This window comes from Sitophilus oryzae, unplaced genomic scaffold, assembly GCF_002938485.1.
Source record: "Sitophilus oryzae breed Bouriz unplaced genomic scaffold, Soryzae_2.0 scaffold_682_pilon_pilon, whole genome shotgun sequence".
Classification (NCBI taxonomy): Eukaryota; Metazoa; Arthropoda; class Insecta; order Coleoptera; family Curculionidae; genus Sitophilus; species Sitophilus oryzae.
The window spans coordinates 4,461,021-4,483,332 of record NW_022147287.1 but is presented as its reverse complement, the minus strand read 5'-3'; the positions used below and the strand labels follow the sequence as shown (position 1 = coordinate 4,483,332).

The 22,312-nt window shown below is 31.6% G+C and overlaps 1 protein-coding gene and 1 long non-coding RNA gene across 4 annotated transcripts in view; one reads left to right on the top strand and one right to left on the bottom strand.

The window, feature by feature from the left end:
- Positions 1-22,312, bottom strand: part of LOC115887940 — a 71,517-nt gene that overhangs the window by 37,820 nt on the left and 11,385 nt on the right. The window lies entirely within an intron of this gene.
- LOC115887937 (lutropin-choriogonadotropic hormone receptor-like) overlaps positions 1-22,312 on the top strand; it is an 89,296-nt gene that overhangs the window by 61,252 nt on the left and 5,732 nt on the right. For all 3 annotated transcript variants that reach the window (XM_030907472.1, XM_030907471.1, XM_030907470.1), the window contains exons 4-13: positions 592-669; positions 1,030-1,104; positions 6,985-7,050; positions 7,922-7,990; positions 8,054-8,128; positions 14,500-14,617; positions 17,004-17,200; positions 17,260-17,460; positions 18,118-18,277; positions 18,486-18,621. In XM_030907472.1, the coding sequence (XP_030763332.1) occupies positions 592-669; positions 1,030-1,104; positions 6,985-7,050; positions 7,922-7,990; positions 8,054-8,128; positions 14,500-14,617; positions 17,004-17,200; positions 17,260-17,460; positions 18,118-18,277; positions 18,486-18,621 (1,175 nt within the window). The remainder of the gene's footprint in view (positions 1-591; positions 670-1,029; positions 1,105-6,984; positions 7,051-7,921; positions 7,991-8,053; positions 8,129-14,499; positions 14,618-17,003; positions 17,201-17,259; positions 17,461-18,117; positions 18,278-18,485; positions 18,622-22,312) is intronic.

Sequence of the window (22,312 nt, the reverse complement as noted above, 5' to 3'; positions counted from 1 at the left end):
ATTGTTGCAACTTGCAACTGCGTTAATACGCCTGACGGTGACCGCCTCATACTTTTTCAGATATTTAGCAATAAAATAAAGAAACCTGTTATTTTTAAGTTGTTATTTTAAGCTGTTTTTTATAAATAACTATAACAGTTTCAACTGTTATCTAAAATTAACAGTTTTGCCCATCACTAATAGAAACCAACGCCAACCTAGCACAATATTTTTTGTACTCGTAATAAATTCCTTGAAATAATTATTTCTGAATATTTTTAAAACGTAACTCTCTATGAAAAAAAAATTATTGTTTTATACACAACGATAAAATTGCATTATCGTCTCCCGAAATTAATTCTTTTCGGTCTAAATAAATATTTTTCTATGACCATTTTTTACCTTTTACGCAGTGGCAATATTTGAGCCCTAATTGGTCACGAAAACAACATAGAAGTAAGAAAAATAAAAAGGTACAACGAACGTTCTAAAAGCTTTTATGAAGGCTGTTTGAGTTTAACTTTAAGGAGTGGAACTATTAAAACTTTCATTCTCCCGTGTGTTTCGATCCAATAAAAGGTTTTATTAGATAGAAATTGTTTTTATTTCCAGATACATTTACAACACGCCACAGATTAAAATGATTTACGGACTGCTGAAAGGTGTCACGTCCAAACAGTTTCGATCTTTGTAAGTATTCATTTAATTTAGTTCTTTACAACCCCAAAAAAATGCAACGGAGTATTTTTTGTAAGATTTAAATTGTTATATTTTTTTTATTTTTAATCGTCAACATTTGACGTTTTAGTATTTTACCAAACCGTTCCGTATCAAACCGATGTTTTTCAGGAACCGCTCTTTACCGTAGTTTACCGGTCTGGTTCGCCTGGTTTTGCAACAGAATAGAGCCTTATTTTTTTTTAATATTTGCTCTTCTATTTCTCTTATCTATTTCATTCACTCGTCTAGTTTTCTTATTTATCATAATTCTGCCTTTTGTGTAATTGACTTAGTATTCTCATAATTTCTTCCTATTTTGATAATTTGCAGGCGAATTGTCAACACAGGTCTACACGAAGTCCCTGAACTGTACTTCCTACCTCCAGAGAACACTCTGTTTCTTTTGTAAGTATAGTAAGTATTTAAATTATTATTTATTTATATACTAAACTAACATACCGACAAGCCTAACATAATAATTATTTTTGTTTTGTTTAAATGTTATTTCTCCAGTAAACATTGACTCCAAGTAGGTAATAATTTTAAGATGAACCTAATTAGTAGATACAATTAGTACACTTTAAAAGAATAGGTAGAGCATTAAAGAAATAAAACTATATCTATACTAATATAAAAAATCCTTAAGTGACGGGCATACTGATTAATCACGATCCTGCTCAAACCACTCAACGTAAGAAGCTCAATTTTGGCATACGGGTTGATTCTAGGGTGTAGAGGTTCGATAAGAAGGGATTTTTCGAAAGGGTGAAACCTTATAAAAAGAGAAAATATTACAATATTTTTTATTTAAAAAACGGTCAAGTTTCCTAAAAAACGCTTAAACACGTATATTTTATTTTGTTTTTTTACATATTTTAAGATTTTTTAAAAATGTATACAGGGTGTTATGAAAAATCTGGTCATTGATTAATCACGATCCTGCTAAAAACGCTTGACGTAAAAAGCTGATTTTTGGAAAACAGACTGACTTTAGGGTGTAGAGGTTCGATAAGAAGGGATTTTTCGAAACTCGAATTCTAAGGGAGTGAAACTATCCCTCAAATATTAAAATATTTTTTTATTTAAAACGGTGAGTTTTTCGGAAAAACTCTTAAACACGTATATTTCATTTTGTTGTTTTACATATTTTAAGATTTTTATAAATTTATACAGGGTGTTTCATAAAATATGACCATTGAGTAATCACGATTCTGCTTAAACTGCTTGACGTTTAAAGCTGATTTTTGGCAAACGGATTGACTGTGGGGTGTAGAGGTTCGATAAGGAGGGGTTTCTCGAATCTCAAATTCCAAGGGGGTGAAAACGCCCCTCAAATATTACAATATTTGTTATTTAAAAAACGGTTAGTCTTTTAGAAAAACGCTTGGACAAGCATAATTTATTTGGTTTTTTACATATTTTGAAATTTTTTAAAAAATCATACAGGATGTTCCAAAAAGTTTGGTAATTTCTTAACCACGATTCTGCTTAAACTGCTTGACGTAAAAAGCTTATTTTTGGCAAACGGATTTTTCGAAAGTCAAATTCCAACGAGATGAAACTACCTCTCAAATATTACCAAGTTATATAATAATATCGCCCATATTGTTTTTTCTCATGCTGACATAAATGTGAGAATTTTTTTTCCAGTTTGTATGTTAATGGAAATTCTTGCTTTGATTTATCATCACCATTACAAATGATTAATTCGACGCGAACGAAGTCGCTGGTACACGCTATTATAAATATAATAAAATGTTTATAAAAAAGGGCATTACTAGAAAAAATAAAATAATATTGCGAAAAATAAAAAAAAACAGTTAATAACTTATTGTCTCATTTTTTATACAACGGTAATTTTCGTCATCCAAAAATTGTTATCTTTTTTATCAACTGGCGCCTGCAAAAAACTGTAAATCAAGCAAAATATTTTAATTTATAACATTTTTAAAACAAACTGCATTATTATCTGATAGACCAAATATTATTATACAGTTCATATCAAATAAACTTTTAGTCACGTGATTAAGCTTGACCAGCACAGCGTTGCCCACTTTTATATTTTTTCTTTAATTCTAAATATACAGGGTGTCTCAGATTTTAATCGGGAAAATTTAATAGACGATAGAACTTGCAAAAATAAAACCAAAAGTTCATATCAACTTGTAAGATTTAAAGCTTCCTTTTCGAGATACAGGGTGTTAAAGTTACTTAAAAAGACAAAAAAATTAAGATATTTGACAAACTATTTAATCGATTTTGATATAACTTGACCCTTTTATAATACTTACTATGGGACTTAATTTGATGTAATTAGATTTAAGTATAATGGCCAGGGGCGGCGCGGCGGTGGGTCATCACTGTTAAATTATTTTAAAGTAAAAAATAGGCACGCCACTGCTTTTTTAGAAGTGTAATATTATTTTTGGATTTAGTAATTAAAAATATTAGTTTTTTGTCTCCTGACTTTTTTGTTTGTTTTACTTTTTTTACTATCTGTTATATTGTTTTAGTGGGTTTGAGTGTGTCAGCCTTATCCATTACTTCGATACCTAGATAAATCGGAACTTATAGTTATTAATGATACAAGTTCGATACGAACATCATAATGAAACGCGTGTAACGTTAAAGCCACGAGGCGTTAGCCGTGAACACAAGTTTCATTAAAAAGTTCGTATCGAACGTGTATCATTCAAAATTTAATCTACGACGAGATTTGATTTAATTTAAAATATTAGAGATATCCTCATAAAAATTAAAATTCAAAATTATCAGGGGCCCATATTAGTCGACGCCGTGGTCGTTGATTGTGTCCATTTTGACTTTGCCAACTCAATTATTGATGTTCAATTTTGTGTTAAACGTTCAGTTTTAGCAAAAATCAAAAAATAATATTATTATCGGTGATTCTGATTCTGAAAGTGTCCCTTCGGATATTGAAGGCATTGCGCAAAACGTTGTCGATTCACTACTTCCCGAAAAATCAAGACAAACGTACGAACAAGCCTATGTAAAAATTGAAGATTGGTGTAAAGGGAAAGAAATCAAGAACAGTAGTAACGAAAAGGTTCTCCTGGCATATTTTGAACATCTTTCAAAACATAGGAAGGCTTTATCACTTTGGGTATGTTATTCCATGCTACGTTCAGTTATATCAGTGAAGAAAAATACAGATATTAGAAAGTACGTCCATTTAATTGCATTTCTAAAAAGAAAATTGGAAGGATTTCGGTCAAAAAAATCGAAAATTTTAAGAAAAGAAGACATAACTCGTTTTTTGTTGGAAGCTGATGATAAAACTTATTACCTGAAAAAAGTTTCATTGATAGTGGGACTTGCGGGAGCCTGCCGGCGTATCGAGTTGACAAATCTGCAGCTGCAAAATGTTAAAGATGAAGGACAATGCATTCATGTCATTATTCCATTTACGAAAACAAAGATATCACGAGACTTTTTTTATAGCGAAAGGGAATGTTGAAGGAATAAATATGGTGGAACTGGTTCGAAGATATATAGTTATGCGGCCAAGCAACACAGAGCATACTCGATTTTTTGTGGGGTACAGAAATGGAAAATGTATTAAGCAACCCGTTGGCATTAATACTTTAGGGAAAATGCCGTATAAAATAGCATTGTTCCTAAGTCTTCCAAATCCACAACAATACACTGGACATTGTTTCCGTAGATCGTCTGCGTCGTTGCTTGCAGATTCAGAAGTGGATTTATTAACTGTTAAAAGACATGGTGGCTGGCGCTCTAACACAGTGGCAGAGAACTATATAGAAAATTCCAAAGAAAATAAGAAAAAAGTGTCATGTAATATTTTGGGTAACATTTCTGGAAATGATGGGTCTTCAATAAGTTCAAGCACTCAGGAAATAAATTTACTTTCTAAAAATTCAACTCACCTGTCATCGTCTGGAATTAATTTTACCAATTGTACTGATATTATAATTAACGTTTACAATAAATAAACGTATTTAGGTACCTTTTTTTGCTTGTTTCTTATTTTATTATAGCACTAGTGCCATAATGACATCCAAATGACTATGTTAAATGTGTCATTATGACATTGTCGTAGATTAAAACAGTAAAAGAGCTACTAAATCAGTAAAACAACAAAATAAACACTAAAAACCGTAAAACAGACATCAAACAAATAAACCTGGCACTCCTGACAGTAACAACAGGAAAAGAGCTAGCAAATTCAGTCAAAAGCTGGTGTCTCAAGTGTCCCTCAGGGTATAAGTGTGCCAATAAACGTAATTTTTTGAGCAATGTTATGTAGAAAACTTCAAGCTTTGCCATTATCACGTATTATCATCAACTTATTTACTTTTTCCATTTGTTATTTCAGTTTGCTATAACAATTAGTACCAATCAGGATACTTAGTTCTGTTTCAGTTATTTTCCAATATTGTTTTAAAGAAAAAAAAATAGTACAAAAAGATTATTAAGTACTTTACACAAATAGTTAGTTAGGTCATGAAAATATATATTTCGTAAGTTTCTAACTTTGCAGTACGATCCATATAAGTTGACTTTAGTAATACAATATTTTCAAATATTGTTTTTAAGAAATAAAATTTATAAAAGATTATACTTTTCATAAATATGCAGGTTATAAAAATATATTGCTCAAGTTTCCAAGTTTCTTGTTATAATAAGTTGTATTTTGTTTGTGTAAAATTTTCTTTAAAAAGTTTGGAATTGTAATAAATTTCAACTCTTTGCTAACTTCTAAAGTTCAATTACCAACTAAAGGGTCTTACTGAATTTGCAACTTTCTTAACACCAGGTCGGCAAATAAAATAAAATGTCAATAAAAAAATAATACAGAGGGACTACAGTCCTTCTCGTGTGATTTTTTCGATCAGGCGGATCATTATTCAATTTTGTATTTTTTTAGCTAAAAGTAAAGCTACCAACAAGAGAATTTTTTAAACGAAATGAACCCTTTATAAATGTATATATTCTGATCTATATCTATAGATCTATATCTATAGATGATCTATCTCTATACTAATATACTAATATATAAAATCCTTAAGTAACTGACATATTGATTAATCACGATCCTGCTCAAACCACTCAACGTAAGAAGCTCAACTTTGGCATACAGGTTGATTCCAGGGTGTAGAGGTTCGATAAGTAGGGATTTTTCGAAATTCCAGTTCCAAGAGGGTGAAACCTTGGTGAAACCACCCCTCAAATATTACAATATTTTTTATTTAAAAAACGGCCAAGTTTCCGAAAAAACGCTTAAACACGTACATTTTATTTTGTTTTTTTACATATTTTAAGATTTTTTAAAAATGTATACAGGGTGTTTCGAAAAATCTGGTCATTGATTAATCACGATCCTGCTTAAAGCGTTTGACGTAAAAAGCTGATTTTTGGAAAACAGATTGACTTTAGTGTGTAGAGGTTCGATAAGAAGGGATTTTTCGAAACTCGAATTCTAAGGGGATGAAACTATCCCTCAAATATTAAAATTTTTTTTATCTGAAACACGTATATTTTATTTTGTTGTTTTACATATTTTAAGATTTTTTATAAATGTATACAGTGTGTTTCATAAAATATGACCATTGAGTAATCACGATTCTGCTTAAACTGCTTGACGTTTAAAGCTGATTTTTGGCAAACGGATTGACTGTGGGGTGTAGAGGTTCGATAAGGAGGGGTTTCTCGAATCTTAAATTCCAAGAGGGTGAAAACGCCCCTCAAATATTACAATATTTGTTATTTAAAAAACGGTTAGTCTTTCGGGAAAACGCTTGGACAAGCATAATTTAGCAAAATAAAACACTAAATCACCACAATACACCAAAACACTTTTACTTTTACACGTATTGTGGTGATTTAGTGTTTTATTTTGCTGTGTAACACCAAAGGTTCCAACCCTCAACTGTAAGCATAATTTATTTGGGTTTTTTACATATTTTGAAATTTTTTAAAAAATCATACACCCTGTACGATTAGTAAGACACGAAACAATTTTGAGAAAAAAAAATTCTTTACGGAATACAATATTCTTTAGATTCTTAGACTTGTACAAACTGTAAAATAAACACAAGGAAAATATTTTCTACAAACAAAAATCAGGAAACCCAGAATCTATTAATCATTTTCCTACCGCACTATTTTCTTAAATTTCATTTCTGCTCTGAAAGTTCTCATATTACATTTTATTTTCTTGAAAACATGGAGTCAATTTTTACTGGAGAACGTAAATGTAATACCTTTATACAGATTTGAGTTGTATTAAAATTGATTTTTTAGAGATTTAGATCACAACAAGATCGCAAAATTGGCCAGCAATTCTGTTAGAGTATCAGCTCAACAAGTGTAAGTATTATATTATTCATAAACCTAACACATTTTTATTATTTTAATGTTTTCTATTACCTAGAATAATTTTTTAATGATAAATATCTTTTAAACTATGCAATTTTTTCATTTAGACACGAGTAGATATCAATTTTTTTCTTTATTTTGAAACAAATGATGTTTTGCTCTTTTTTCCACACAAACTGTTAATATTGCATTATATCTATCAAAAATAGTAGATAAAATAGTACTTTAACCGCAAGGGTAGATTAAATGATACTTTAACAGCGAGGATAGGTTAAAAACTTTGTTTCTTCTCGCACGTCTTTTAATTCCTTCCATTTTTGAAATTTTTTGTATTCCTTTTCATAAGTTATTCGGGATTTAAATGGAAGTAGTTTGGATATGGCGTTTGTCGCCTCAGCCAGAATATCTGTTGGTAATTTTACTTATTTCGTTTTGAGCCATTTCTGGCTCCAATTCAATCAGCAATCGACACGAAAGAGCATTAAAAAATATTGAGTCAAAACTCACAACTAAAGAGACAGCTTTATTTATTTATCAAAATACATAGAAACCAAAGCCAACCCAGCATAATATTTTTTCTACTCGTAATAAATTCCTTTTCCCAAAAATAATAATTTCTGAATATTTTTTAAAACGTAACTCGCTATGGAAAAAATATTGTTTTATACACGACGATAAAATTGCATTTTATCGTCTTGTATAAAAAACCACTATTAGTTACTAGTTAGTGGTAGATAACCTTTCAACCATGTCTATCAAATACATTAAAAAGGAATGCACTAACAATTACATCGTATATCTTTAAAGTTTTCAAACTCCAAAACTACTGTTTGATGAAACAATATGATTTGATTGATTTTAGCACACTCAATTTCAATGACATTACAATTATAGAAGACTATGCATTCAAAGGATCTCAAATAGGAAAGTTGTAAGTACTCAAATTTAAACTTAACTAAAGTCCAGTTTGTTAATTTGTTTATATTCTTTTCAGGCATATTACAGCTAATCCTAAGTTGACGACATTATCTGAATTCGCTTTTAGCGGGTTGCAGAATTTAAGGGAGCTGTAAGTAAATCAACAGCTATATACGGGGTGTTTATTTATATAATGTGGCTTATGGGTTAAGATTTTTACTCCAATCTTTCTTACAAAATATGGAAGCAAAATATACTTTAAAATTTCAAATAAAGTACTTCAAATAAAAAGCTTTAAATAGTATTTTGCCTTGTGGGTTTCTCCTAGAATTGCCATTTTAAAAACAACGTGAATTTATAATCTATACCAAGATTTTTTTTAAATCGAGCTTTAAATGAACATTTAAAGTTCAATTTAGATAAAAAATCCAATTTGACCAACCCACAGAGTAAAAAGTTTAATACAAAAATCTATTTCAAATCGACCATATGTATATCTGTGAAGAGTTTATAATCATCTGCTGATGATGCTAACATGGTTAGTGAAACGCGCGTCCAGTGTAAAAGTAAAAGTGTTTGGTGTATTGTGGTGATTTAGTGTTTTTATTTTGCTGTGTAACACCAAAGGTTCCAACCCTCAACTGTAATCTGTGAAGAGTGAAAATCTTACCACAAAAACCTGAAATGGAACTTTTTTGTATGCGGGTTACCTACTCTATATGTGCACAGGTCACAGAATGTTGTAATTTTAAGAAAAGAAATGCTTAATAAAATGAAACTTGTCTAAGCCAATCGCCTTAAGGCCGGGACACACCTATCATGCACGTTTCCGATCCGGCTCCGGTCCGATTTTGCACCAGAAGCGGATGTGGGATCGAAAATGGTGAGTACACACATGTCATACATGCTTCCGACTCCTTCACGATTTCGGGCTTCGGCTGGATACATTATACTATATCGCCAGTCTTGATTCAACAATCATCGCATGAAGTCGTGTGCACAAAATGTTTAATAATTTTAGCAACAGAGTGATTTAGCCATGGTGGAAGAAGCCACTTTGTTTGGAAGAAGAAGATGAGGAAAATGAGTAAGCTTTTATAGAGAACAGCCAAAAAAGCAGATTTCATGTCTTTGTAGTCGGAGTTTCGGTACTGCTCTTTGGTCTGGTCATACAGCACTGGATATTTCCTCACTTTTTTATTATTTTAATAAAAAACTAAAAATAACACAGCAAAAACAAAAATAGTTCAAAACAGCACTCGTACCAGAGCCGGCATCGACGAATAGACTGATAATCGGAACACGAACGGATACAGGAACGGAGTCGAGTAGGAGCGGGGATGAATCACGTATCGGAAAAGTGTAAACAACGCTGGTTAAAATAACGTACGATTTCCCTCTCATACAGTCGTCCGACTGTATGATCGGAGCCGGATCGGAAACGTGCATGATAGGTGTGTCCCGGCCTTTAATCGATAAAATCAAGTTTTCGTGATGCAGAATTTATATGTGACACTGTGTTAGAATTTGTTTATAAAATGATCTGAAGAATCCAGATTTAAAATACGTTATCCTGAAACACTCCGTATATAGATCAGACCAAATAAACTTTTAGCTACGTCATTAAGCTTCGCCGGCGCAGTGTTGCCCATTTTTACATATTTTCTTTTAATCAATAGCAAGCAAAAATAAATTAATTATAAATATATAAACAGTTATTATTTACATTAACAAAACTCAGCACTTAAGGGACATAAAGGGTCATTACTACCGCTTTCCCATTCAAAATATTCTAATAAGGTTGCCATGACTTTTTTGCAACGGCTATTAAGCTATCTTATATCACTTTGCACTAACGGAGGTTGTAAAAAGAACAATGTTCGACTGCAGGGTCTGCTAGTAAAAAATTTTAAACTTAAAGTATCACAACACAATTCATCTAAACCAAAAACACGTAATACAAAACTAAAGTGTCAAAAAGAATGACAATGTCAGGAAATAAATAAATAAACGTCAACTTGACATTTTTTACAGCAGAGTTACCACCTGAATCCCCAACGGGAAATTTAAATTCCAATTAGTCAGGCCGGCGCCGAATATGTCCATGGTTGGCAACAATGAATTCAAAAATCGCGCCCTCGATTACCTAACTAAAAGTTTAATTGGTATCGCTTATATGTGAAGTTTTTAGTGTGATAATTTTCCTTATTTAATAATTTTGTTCCAAAAAAATTACTTGAAGCTAATCATTTGGATTTTCTGAATTATTGATCCTAAATAAATGTTAGGGCTTTAGAACAATTAATTTCAATAACTTTCTATAAAGTAACTTTCCCTGTACCCTGTCTCCTCTCATCCTCAACATTTGTTTTTTAGTACACGCAACTGTCAGACACATACGGTATATTTTAATTATCTCAAACTGAGTGAAAAATGCCTTTTCATTGTACATTCGTTTAAAGTTCGCATTTTTCGCAAACTTTTGTTATTAGTCCAGCATAAAGCCCAACTTTATTTATTATATATACACGATAATTTTCATAAATATGTATATAAACAAACTCGTTTTCTACATACCACAAAAACTCGAGTTATTATAAGTTAAAGCTTAACTAAAAATTCCATTAATTTAAACTTGTATTGTATTATCAGATGGCAAGTCATGGTTTTGTTATTTTTCGGTTTTTTGTTTCTTATATGGTTGTTTTAGATATAACATCTTATTGAATACTAGTAATAATTTAGTCGATTTATGTTTGTACCTATGATTATCACTACTAAACACAGAAAATCTAATACCATACACAGACAGAGTCAATCTTTGTACTAGGATGTATTTCAGGAAAAAAATATGTTCACTTAAACAGAGATTGACAAAAAAATTGAGAGCGTGTAGATGGATTTTTTAAATGAGACACTCTGTATAACATGCAATCGATTTATTTCTGATTAGTTTACATAATCCTAGGTTATTATTAAATTTCTTTTGATAGTTTCAGAGCAATATATTAATATACAGGGCGAGTCTTAAATAAGTGCGAATATTTTTAGGAGTAGCATATTTCGACACCACAAGCATGTCTATGAGGTTTTTTTTTGAAAAAAAAAAATTAAAAATTTGATTTTTGTTTTAATTTTTATTTAAAAATCATAATATCTTGATAATATGTCAATATAAAAGTTATATATTAAACTCATAAGAAAAAAAAAAACAGAAAAGATTCAGTGGTTTTCAAAATTTTAGCAAAAAATCATTTTTTTTTAATTTTTAATGTAAAATAACTCGGTTATTCTGGACTTATTTGATAAATGGTAAAGAGAAAATATGTTTTTTTTATCGAGATCTACCAATTCTGAAAATATTTGCACATATTTTTGACTTGTCCTGTATATAAAACCAATATTTTTAAGCTATTCTTATGAAATTAATTAAAAATACATCGATCAAATTGACATCCTGATATCAAAACAACACTCGGTGTTTATTACAGGTGGTCTGTACTTACTTTATTACAATTATCGCAATGGTAAATTGTACAAGGTGCTTAAAATTTAATTTGAAACTTGTTAAAATATAAAGTAACTTTTTTTTTAGTTATTGTATTATTTTTAAATGGGACGCTCTGTATAATTATTTTTGAGACATCCTGTATAAATAACATATTTTCCTGAAATACCTTCTTGTATACAGTTTAAGTCTACTCTTAAACCAAATCTCTAAATCCTTTATTATAGGAGCTATGGATGTCCGACGCACTTCTGCAAGACCCTGTATAATATTTCATGTAAAACATTCAAAGATTTAGGAAGGTTAGAGTAAAATTTCGTAACTCTATGAGAGTAAAACACTTTAACACGCTATTTTACCGATTTTTCTCACATTTACCGCAATTAACCTTTGACACATTAATATACTATCATTATATCAAATTTAAAATTAAGTATTACACCGTAATGATATATGAGTATCTATGTAACTAAGATTAATCATATATAGTTCATATCAAATAAACTTTTAGTCACATGATTAAGTTTGACCGGCATACCGTTGCCCACTTTTACATACAGGGTGAGCCACTGAAAACTTACAATGGCTATAATTTTTAAACCAAAAAAGATATCAAAAAAATAAAAAATACCATTTCTATAATATCGAAGGGAATACATATGACGTATTTTTGAACCACCCCAACCTACCCCTAAGGCGGCACCACTCTACTTGAAAATCTTAAATGGCAACACCCCACTTGTGGCGCCTTTTTGGAAAGCCCATGAAAAATGCTAAACGATGATCATAAAATTTTTAGGGTGAAATTGAAAAACTACCCCTTGCACGAAAAATTAGGAGGACATTAATGAGAAAAGTGATTTTTTCAGCATAAGTTACAAATTGGGACCCATCTAAATGAGTTTTTTTTCAAACTACCCCGACTCACCCCTAGGTGCCACCCCCTCACTTCTAACCTCAAGATAGCGATACCCCACTTGTGGCACCTCTTTGGAAAGCGTATAAAAAATGCTGTACGACTGTCATAAAAAAAAAACGAAAAAAATAGAGCCTAAAAATAAAACAAAAATGTCAAAACGTGTCAAAATCAATAGAATGAATTATTTTTGTATCCATGAACCATTGCGAGAAAAAAAAGCTGGTACAAAAAAATTTATTATAACTCTTAATGAAGACCTCATACAGTTTCAGCAAGATGGAGCCCCTTCGCATTATTCTATTTTCACAAGGCGGTGGTTGGATAAATATTATCCAAGGCAATGGATTGGCAGAAGGGGTCTAATCGAGTGGCTGCCAAGGTCACCTGATCTCACTCCTTTAGACTTTTCCTTGTGGGGTTACACTAAATCCATAGTCTACAAGACAAAACCAGGTTCGTTGCAAGAATTGCGGCAGAGGAGAACTGAAGCATGTCGAAATATTCCGAGAGAGACTTTCCAAAAAGTGAGAGAAGAATTTGAAAATCGTTTGTATTTTTGTATGGAACAAAACGGCTGTCATTTTGAGCAGTTATTAAAATAAATTATCATTTTCATTTCTTTCAATTGTCACACCTACATTTCTTGTCACTAACCAGTAATTAACTTGAAGTCTGTATGACCATCGTTTAGCAATTTCAATTAGCTTTCCAAAGAAGTGTCACAAGTGGGATATCGCTATCTTGAGATTAGAAGTGAGTTGGTGCCACCTAGGGGTGGGTTGGGGTGGTTTGAAAAATACTTCATTTGCGTCATTTAGCTGGGTCCCAATTTGTAACTTAGGCTGAAAAAATCACCTTTTTCATTAATGTCCACCTAATTGTTCGTGTAAGGGTAGTTTTTCAATTTCACTCTAAAAACTTTATGATCATCATTTAGCATTTTTCATGAGCTTTCCAAAAAGACGCCACAAGTGGGGTGTTGCCATTTAAGATTTTCAAATGAGTAGGGGTGCCTCCTAAGGGGTAGGTCGGGGTGGTTTAAAAAATACGTCATATGTATTCCCCCTCGATATTATAGAAACGGTATTTTTTATTTTTTTGATATCTTCTTTGGTTTAAAAATTATAGCCATTGTAAATTTTCAGTGGCCCACCCTGTATTTTCTTTTAATCGAAATATTTTAGGAGGCAAAAATAAAATAATTTTAATTAATCACAAAAAAATTACAACAAAAACATTGATTATTTTATAAATTCTAATTCGTTACAATCTTTTACAAGGTTTAGTTTATACAAGTTTTCTGCAGTTAGTCAGTACGGAATGGTTAAAGAATCCTGGATATATGAGAGGCTTAGAAATTGTGAAAAAATTGAGAGTAGTAAATGATACTGCAGAAAGAGCTGTTAAATTGCCATCTAGAAGTGAAGATGAAAAACACTATGTGATTCAGATTTTAAGCGAGTATAAGAAGAAATATCAAAATCCAACTAAAGAATGTTTATTAAAATAAACAAGCTATACTTAAATGATGTAAACGTCATTATACTTGAATATTTCTTAATTCCCAACCTTAACAACATCAGAATGATATATTTTTACAGTAATAGATTACATTTTTCAAAAATAATCATAATTTTGTCAAAAAAGTCAAAGAATTTAGGAATTTACCGAGTGGTGTTAAATTTAACCATGAATAACTTTTGAAGCAGTAGGTTTATCGAAAAATTGCAAGAGACCTTTTTTGTAGAACGTTCAATTCTGTATGAGAATATGTGATTTCCATGGCTGCGAGAGAACAAGATCGAGAGAAAAAAAAATATTTGCAAAAAGTGGCAAATTCCTATGTAATTTAAATGGGAAATGAATTGTCTTTGGGGCAAGCAAAGGGTTTACAATGGTCTGTTATATTTTTTTACACAATAAACTAATAATTTAGAGGGCGTCGCCGTCGTGAGAGAAATGATCAACTTTGTAAATAACGGACACCCTAATACGTATGTTAGAGGTTGATAATTTAAATTTTATCCTCTGCAACAACCCCCTAATCTGATAAATATACTAAATATGTAATTATGTCAATTTAATTTTTTTTCAGTGATTTATCTCAAACTGCTATAACTACGTTACCTGATATAGGACTAGAAACATTAGAAGTATTGAAAATTCGAGAGACACCAACATTAAACAAAATACCAAGTCTATATGATTTACAGGTAATACTAAGATTTATTTTTCACTAACATTATGTTACTAATTTACGTTAAGTTTACTAACAAAAAATGCTTTTTTGTCATACGCTCCCAAAAACAGCTATTTTACGGACTCATTTCAGTCCGTAAAATGTTTCTTTTTCGGCCTAGGCCGTAAAGGTCGTCATGGCAACCTTTATGGACTAAAATGTCTAAATTCGTTATTTGGTTGTTTTATTTTGTCATTCGAAATTTGTCACAAAATCACATAAAATTATACATATATTTATAATTAAATTATTAAATACTAACAATATCAAAGCTAAGTTATTTGTTTAAAGTAAGTACCTAGGTACCTATTTAAAAGAGGCTTTTAAATTAAAATATTCTTAAATTACAGTCACAAACATTCAAACCATCGTCAATTTGGTCGAAATATTCCATGCTGAGAGCAGTGTTAAGTGTTAAAGAAGATATTATATTGACAAATTTCCAAAACTTATTGCTTTTTTGAAGAGGAATTCGGTTGGTTACGAGCCTAAAAAGTCTAAGGTTTTGTCCATAAAAGAGATCGGTGATTTTTTGGCCACGGCTAGTGATGAAACTTATTTACTTACTAAGGTAAGTTTGCGATAATGATTTTTAAAATATATAGATGGTTTCTTATTCCATTGTATTTGATTTTTAAATTATTAAATACTAACAATATCAAAAGCTAAGTTATTTGGAAAAATAAAAATGAAATGAACAATTTTGTGCATTTTGAAAACTTGCATCTGCAATCGAAACGACTCCTCCATTGGCAGGTAAATTTACTTTCTGATGAGGTGGAGTAAATGCGAACGATGATGTACTTGGTAATACATCCGTGGAAGTGGTCGCGATTTTCTTTTCCCCCATTAGCAGTTTGCAAACTTTCTTCTTTTTCTCAATAGATTCTTCTATGTAACCTTCGGCCACTGTGGACGACCTAAATAATTATTGTTGTTTAGAACAAGATCGGAAAATATTAAAATTTTTACCTCCAACCTCCTAGGCGTTTCAGCGATGTAAAATCCACATCTGCATCTGCAGCAAGAGTAGCAGAACTACGTCGGAAACAATGACCTGTATATTCGTTTGGGTTCGACAACTTTAAAAATGCTGCTACAATCGATGGCATCTTCCCAAATGAATGAATGCCGACTCGTTGCACGGTGCATTTTCCTTTACGATAAGAGATGAAGACATAATCATGTGGTACATTTTTTGGCCTAAGACAAGCATATTTTCTATACAACTCAACTGGATTGACAACGTTCCCTTCGTTCACCACCGGAAACACTCTTTTGATATTAGTTTTTGTATCCGCAAGGGTAACTAAAAGGCAGCTGTTGTCTTTTTCTATGATGTCTTGCACTCGTAGAGAGTACAATTCTTCTCTTCTACATGCTCCACAAAGGCCAATGACAAGAGCTACCTAAAAATCAAATACAATGGAATAAGAAACCATCTATATATTTTAAAAATCATTATCGCAAACTTACCTTAGTAAGTAAATAAGTTTCATCACTAGCCGTGGCCAAAAAATCACCGATCTCTTTTATGGACAAAACCTTAGACTTTTTAGGCTCGTAACCAACCGAATTCCTCTTCAAAAAAGCAATAAGTTTTGGAAATTTGTCAATATAAATATCTTCTTTAACACTTAACACTGCTCTCAGCATGGAATATTTCGACCAAATTGACGATGGTTTGAATGTTTGTGACTGTAATTTAAGAATATTTTAATTTAAAGCCTCTTTTAAATAGGTACCTAGGTACTTACTTTTTCGTGGAAATAATTTAGCAATACATCTTCATTTACAACGAATACGCCATTTTTGTCTTTCCATTCATTAAAAACATCATATTCTTTCTGGTAAATGGCACGAGACTTCACAGGAAGTAAATCCAACACGATTTCTTTGGCCTTATTAGCAATATGTTCGGGATTTTGGAACATTTTAAAATTGTTGATGAATTTGTGTGATTTTGTGACAAATTTCGAATGACATGTCAAAATGCGATGAAATAAACAAACTCGTTACTAAGATATGAATTTATAAGCCAACTTTTTCAAACATTATAATTTCAAATATGGAAAATTTGCAAATATGCGTTCTAAAAAACTGTAAAAAGCGTATGACAAAAAATAGTGTATGTAACACGTACCTAAATTATGTTTTTTAGGACTCATCTACTATTTCGGACTCGGCTAACGCCTCGTCCGCAAACAGTAATGATTCGTCCTAAAAAACATCATTTTAGGTACTAGTTACATAAATAGCTATTAACGTTTCGAGGAAAAGTATGATTCCATAAATTCTTACTTTCATTTTATTATACCTAGTATTTAACCTGGAAAATTCTAAACTTGATTGATTTCCAGAGCTTAAGGGTTGCTAAACTAACTCACCACTTCCACTGCTGTGCGTTCAAATACCCCAAGCAGCACAACCCCACAAAACACGCAGCTTTTGAAGATTATCTCAGACAAACGTGCATCCACGGTCAAAAAATGGACAAAATCAACAACTACAAAAAACGGAAAAGATCCATAGATACGAAGATTGGATATCGAAATTAGTAAGAAAATCTTCGAACAAACTAAACTTAAAATTCATCTATTATTTTATTTTTATTAGTAACAGCTCCAGTGACATTCCAGACGTAGAAATAGGAAAGGGACATCCTCAACAGCCGCTTACTGGTCAGTTTATTGGTCATCAAGCTCCCAGAGAAAGGAACGATGATGAAATCTACGAGGATATGGGGGAGTTTCATTCAAGTCCTACCTTGATCAACGATACTCCAATAGAAGTGCTTTGTGGCAATATTAGCGTTAAGTAGGTTTACAACAATATAGTATACTAATACATAAAATCCTTAAGTGACTGACTCACCGATTAATCACGATCCTGCTCAAACCACTCAACGTAAGAAACTCAATTTTGGCATACATGTTGATTCTAGGGTGTAGAGGTTCGATACGGTCAAGTTTCCGAAAAAACGCTTAAACAAGTATATTTTATTTTGTTTTTTTACATATTTTGATTTTTTTTAAAAATCATACAGGGTGTTCCAAAAGGTTGGGTAATTGATTAACCACGATCTGCTTAAACTGCTTGACGTAAAAAGCTTATTTTTGGCAAACGGATTTTTCGAAAGTCAAATTCCAACGAGATGAAACTACCCCTCAAATATTACCAAGTTATATAATAATATCGCCATATTGTTTTTTTCTCATGCTCACATAAATGTGAGAAAATTGTATCCAGTTTTTTATATAAATGGAATTTCTTGCTTTGCTTTATGATCACCACTACAAATGATTAATTCGACGCGAACGAAGTCGCGGGTACACGCTAGTAATTAAGATAACAATAGATTTAAACAAACTTATTGGTACATCATCCACACAAAGATGCTCTCTTTTCTTTTTTCTTTTCCATATACAGGGTTGCCCATTAGTGAGAAGAAATAAAACATTGCTAATCTTTCAGGTTACAAGATGTTAAATGCGATCCAGAACCAAATGCCCTAAACCCTTGCGAGGATATCATGGGTTTCACGTGGCTAAGAAATTCAGTATGGTTTGTCGTAATTTTAGCTGTGGTTGGCAACGTCGCAGTGATAATCGTAATCTGGTTCAGCAAAACAGAGGTAACTTAATTTTAATTATTTAAAAAACCACTAACGGTTCTTTAAGGTACTAACTAAAACTACTTATTAATAAACTTCAATTTTTCATTGAGGGGACATTTAGAAACAGCTTTTAGATAATAGTTTTTAGTACAAAGTTAATATTTCTGAACAAAATTATGGATTCTTCCAATTTTGTTTGATTGGTAACTCATTTCTTTTCTTACAGGTTAATGTTTCTAGGTTTTTAATGTGTCATTTGGCCTTGGCCGACTTGTGCATGGGACTGTACCTCCTGCTAATCGCTAGCATGGACTACCACTCCGTAGGGACTTATTTTAATTTCGCATATAATTGGCAATACGGTGAGTGGACCTTTTTTTGGAACATATAGCAAAGAGTAAATTCAGCGTTTGCGTTTTTTTTATATAGATCATACTAAATAAACTTTTAGTCACGTGATTAAGCACTTCACTCCTTAACAGCACTCTTTAACAGCAAACTCACCTCCTAAACAGCACTTAAGGGACATAAAGGGCCATTAATACCGCTTTCCTGTTCAAAATATTCTAATAAGGTTGCGATGAGTTTTTTGCAACGGCTATTAGGCAATCTTACACACTTTGCAGTAAAAGGGGTTATAAAAAGAGCAATGTTTGACGGCACAGTCTGCTAGTAAAAAATTTTAAGCTCAAAGACACATTCGCAATACAAAAAAAAACAGCGCTTTATTGTACAAAAAGCCAAAACAGCTTTATCGACAAAGCAAAACAAAAAAAGCACAAAAACAAATATACAAATAATACAAAAAATGTCATACAATACAAATCAATTCAAAAAAAAAATTACGTCATAAAATTACAAATAAAACATATATGGACATTGCAGAACACAGGCGTATCTAGAAAATTTTACAAAAGGAAAACTGTAAATGGATAAAATCATGTTATAATAACATAAAATCAAGAGTTATAAAATATTAAATACTAGACCTTGATGTATTGATGATTGTGAGATGATCAAAATATTAAAATTAAAATTCTAAATTGTTCATGATTAAACATCAACAAAAAAGTCGTTTACCGCATATAGGGCTCTCTCCAGTAAGTATGATTTCAGAGCTTTGCGAAATGCGGGAATGAATGAAAGTGACTTGATATTCGAAGGCAAATGATTGTACATTTTCTTGGCATTGTATAGTATTGAGCCCTTAACTAGTTCTGAACTCGGGGTTGGCAGATAAATATCGTGCTCCACATTCCTAAGTGGATAGTTGTGAGAAGGCCTTTCCGGAATAGAGAATATGTGCTTGCGGATTAAGCAAACGGATTCAAAAATGAGTAAGGAAGGAAGAGTCAGTATTTTGAAATTTTTAAAGAAATTCTGGCAGTGAGTTCTACTGTTTAGTCCCAATAAGTATCGAACTGCTCTCTTTTGAAGTTTGAAAATACGATCAAATTTTGTCGCGCAGCAAGTACCCCAGAATGGAAGGGCATAACGAAGATGCGACTCAAAAAGGGCATAGTAGACCATTCTAGAGGTTGATGAGTTAAGTTCCATAGACATCAGTGTCTAAAAATATTCCTTAAGATCAGTCTTAGCGCAAAACAGGCAGAGCTTAGTTTCTTTGATAAGGCTTCGATGTGCAAGTCCCATTTTAAAGAGTTGTCCACAACAAGTCCTAAGAATCTCACAGTCCTAAGAGTCCACGACGTCAATAGTGGTGTTATTAAGTACAAAAGGTTGTATAGTACTTTTATATGACAAAACTTTAGTTTTTGAAAGGTTGAGGCATAGGAGATTAGAATCGCACCAAGATTTAATGGTGCGTAAGTCACTGGATATAGTATCATATAGTGCCGTAACATCTGGGCCGCTCCAAGTGAAACAAGGAGATTAGATTTGCAATGTCGTTGATAAACACCAGAAATAAAATAGGGCCAAGTACTGAACCCTGAGGGACACCACAATTCAATTAAACCAAAAACTCGTAATACAAAACTAAAGTGTCAAAACGAATGACAATGTCAGGAAATGTGGCGACTTGACATTTTTTACAGCAGAGCTATCACCTGAATTCCCAGCGAAAATTTAAATTCCAGTTAGTCAGCCAAAAAAATATATTAAAAAATCAAACGCTGTATCTGAGCCATTTTTTTTTAATTCTAATTATTTGAAATGCATAAATTTTATTTTGAACCCCCCATAGCATCCACTATACTTTTTTTGAAGCACCCTGTATACTCAAAATAATTTTGAACTTTCCCTAAAACTTTCCTATTTCATTTTTTGGCGTAATTCTGATAACAAACGAGATATAATACCTATGAATTTTACCTACTCTATCGTTGACTCACTCTGTACGAAGAAGTCTAAAAATAAAATTATTGAATGGGATTCAACGAATACTCCTTGTTAGTTAGTAAAAACGCCCTATTAATACCACAACATGACCTAAATATGCAGGGAATGATACACAAACATATCAATTAAAAAGAGGGAAAAGTTGTTTTGACGTTTCATCCCACTCACTAATTATTAAAAAGGCCAATTAAAAATCATGCATGTTTATACCGGGTGCGCACAGAGGTCATTTCAATTTTTTTAGGAATTAATAAATCGAAAATAAATCGAAAAAATAAGGTATCAAAAAACCTACGATTGATGTTGTATTTTATTGTTAATAAAACATGCTTAAACAATAATATTTTTTTTTATCTCAACATAGGTTGCTTAGGCGCAACGTCAAAGTTGATTTTGTCTTAGGTTGTTTATTGATGATACGAGGTACTGCACTGTATGACCCTCGATAAACTAATTATAAAATAATACAGTTTATGTAGAATTCTACAAGAAACACAAAAATAGTAAAAGAAATAGGGGTTGCTATTTAAAATTTTAGGGTTAGGTGCCCTGAGGGTCAAGGGGTTGAAAGTAACACAACAAATGCCTCAAAAATTGTCCCCCTTGATATGTAAGTTGATATGTAAATTGACGTGTTTCGCCAAATTTTCATACTATCATCGGTAGAGGCAATATTAAATACTGTTCGTTTTCAAATTGTCACCCTGTATGTCTTGACATATTATGTTTTGAACACAATCTATGTAGTAAAATAGGGAGGGTGACCTAAAATATAATTTTTTTATTTTAATTCTTATATTTCTTTTCGGAAAATTTTTCCACCCTGTATCTTAAAAATTTTAGCAGAAATTTTTAAGGAAAATAAGAAAAATCAAACACAATAAATAAGCTCTTCTCTTATTTCCTGAAAACACTTCTGAAAATTTACTCTAAAGCGTTTAAATGATTTATCTGTTTACTAATTTTTTTTCAATAAAAAAAAATTATTTAACGACAAACTGTATAATTTTTTTCTAATCGCTTTCATGTTTATTCGCGAATCTGAAAGAAGCAAACCTCTCTAATTAAGCTCAAAACATAAAAAAGTTAAAAATAAATGATACTGTAAAAGAAGTCCGTATTGATTGCGTTCGGAATGCCCCCTTTATGTTGTTTATTTTGCTTGTCAGTGAAATGTAAACCATCAAAGATGTTTCAGGAACATTTTTTTCCATTTTTAAAAGATTTAAATCAATTTAATTACCTGAAAGACGAATATTTTTTGTATTTAAAAAAACTGTCTAAATATAAAATTAAACTCGCTCAAAAATATGTATAAAATATAATAACTTACAGCTGCTGCAAAAAGTATATTTTAAAGTATATTCGTATTGTATGAGTTACCATAATTCTTATGTTTGAAACATGTTTAGTGTGCAGGTGTTTTTTCTATAAAAAAAATAAGAAAAACTCTTTCTTTTTAACAACTCCCTGTTTGTTCTGTTTTCTTGAAATGCACAGTAATTATTGGGACTTTTTAGAGCTGCTTAGTACTCGTAGAATGTATGCATAACTGAATAGTCGCAGAGCTTAAAGCAACCTGATGGTCAAACATCAATAAAATATTCCTTATGTTTGGACCAAATTTTCTCGAAAATATAGACACAATTGAAAATTCCGTTTCTGTACGGAAATAGATTGAAGTTTTGTGAT